Source organism: Nematolebias whitei, chromosome 17 (assembly GCF_014905685.2).
Source record: "Nematolebias whitei isolate Nwh7 chromosome 17, NemWhi1, whole genome shotgun sequence".
Taxonomy (NCBI): Eukaryota; Metazoa; Chordata; class Actinopteri; order Cyprinodontiformes; family Rivulidae; genus Nematolebias; species Nematolebias whitei.
Genome location: NC_056514.1, coordinates 29,628,596 through 29,630,081, shown reverse-complemented (window position 1 = coordinate 29,630,081; position 1,486 = coordinate 29,628,596). Strand labels below are relative to the sequence as shown.

The 1,486-nt window shown below is 42.8% G+C and overlaps 1 protein-coding gene across 1 annotated transcript in view; it reads left to right on the top strand.

Moving 5' to 3' along the window:
• The window catches only part of LOC119423680 (C1q-related factor), a 9,719-nt gene extending 8,472 nt beyond the window's left edge, over positions 1-1,247 (top strand). Inside the window, exon 2 of the mRNA XM_037691086.1 lies at positions 1,018-1,247. Within this exon, the coding sequence (XP_037547014.1) occupies positions 1,018-1,197 (180 nt within the window). The 3' untranslated portion in view covers positions 1,198-1,247. The remainder of the gene's footprint in view (positions 1-1,017) is intronic.
• Positions 1,248-1,486: the final 239 nt, after the last annotated feature.

The window sequence follows — 1,486 nt, the reverse complement described above, 5'->3', positions numbered from 1 at the left end:
CCCATAAACAACTGCATGGCTCCGCCCCTTCCTTACAAACCACTACGTGGCTCCTCTCCTTCCCTATAAACAACTGTGTGGCTCCTCCTCTTTCCCCATAAACAACTGTGTGACTCCTCCACTTCCTCATAAACAACTGTGTGGTGCCTCCCCTTCCCTATAAACAACTGTGTGGCTCCTCTCTTTCCCTACAAATACTTGCGTGGCTCCTCCCCTTCCCCCTAAACAACTGTGTGGTCCCTCCCCTTCCCTATATACAACTGTGACACCTCACCTTCCCCCATAAACAACTGCATGGCTCTTCACCTTTGCCTGTTCTTTTTGGTCTCAGTGGAGTAGCAAAGGAGGAGCGTGTGTGTCTGCATTTCAGGAGGAAAACAGAACAATAAAAACAAAAGTAATTTCTCAGACATCTCAATTTTAAAAACAAAAGTCATCTCTCAAACATCTCGATTCCCATTATTCGTTTTAAGAATAAAAAGATTTGTATTATTTGCAAATGTCGCATTTCTAATTTGTAGTTTGGACACAGATGGAGGAACATCTTGGCTCAGAGGACAGGGTCACCTGTGGGTGCTTATGAAGAGGGACTGCTGCTTGTTGAGAACAGTAAAAATGATGCATGCTTTCACAATAAAGTCTCCAAAAGTTTAGTAACACTCAAGAAACATGTAATATATTCAGCAAGTTTTATTTTTTTGTGAAAGAGTTTGAATACTTTCAAAATAATGACAAAGTTGCTAAGTTTGCAAGACTGCAGCAACATGGCGCTATCAAAAGTGATATTTTTTAAATAAAATACCAAGAACCTTGTACAGGTTCTTGATCCAGTGATTGGAGACCTCTCAAGTAGAATATGAACTGTTCCTATTTCCACAGATCCTCACTTCAAAAGATCTGAAAAGTACTTTATATTATGCTCGTTTTCCTATTTGTCACTTTAAGCTGCAGAAGTGACATTTTCTTCTGTGTTTAAATTTGATTCTCACTTCCTGCTGGCTTTGTGTGACACTCCAGGTCAAGGCCAGCGCCATCGCCCAAGACCAGGACCAGAGTTATGACTACGCCAGCAACAGTGTCATACTTCATTTGGATGCGGGCGATGAGGTTTTTATAAAACTGGACGGGGGCAAAGCTCACGGGGGCAACAGCAACAAATACAGCACCTTCTCAGGGTTCATCCTGTACGCTGACTGACGACCGGACTGGTCGCGAGCACAGAGGTGAAAGATCACAGGTGGCAGACATTTAACTTTCTGACATTCTTGCAGTTTGGTTATATTTGCCCACAGCCACTGATCCACAGTCAGACAGTTTGCAGTGATCTTTGAAATCTGCATTAATAAAGTGATTCTCGCTGTGGAGTCGTAGTTATCAGTTACTCTGTGCATCTTCGTTCTTCTGTTCATTGTATTCTGGGTGCCTATGCTGCTATCATTATGGACACGAGCAATGTGAAAGTGTCAGTCACGGCCATGTGTCATCC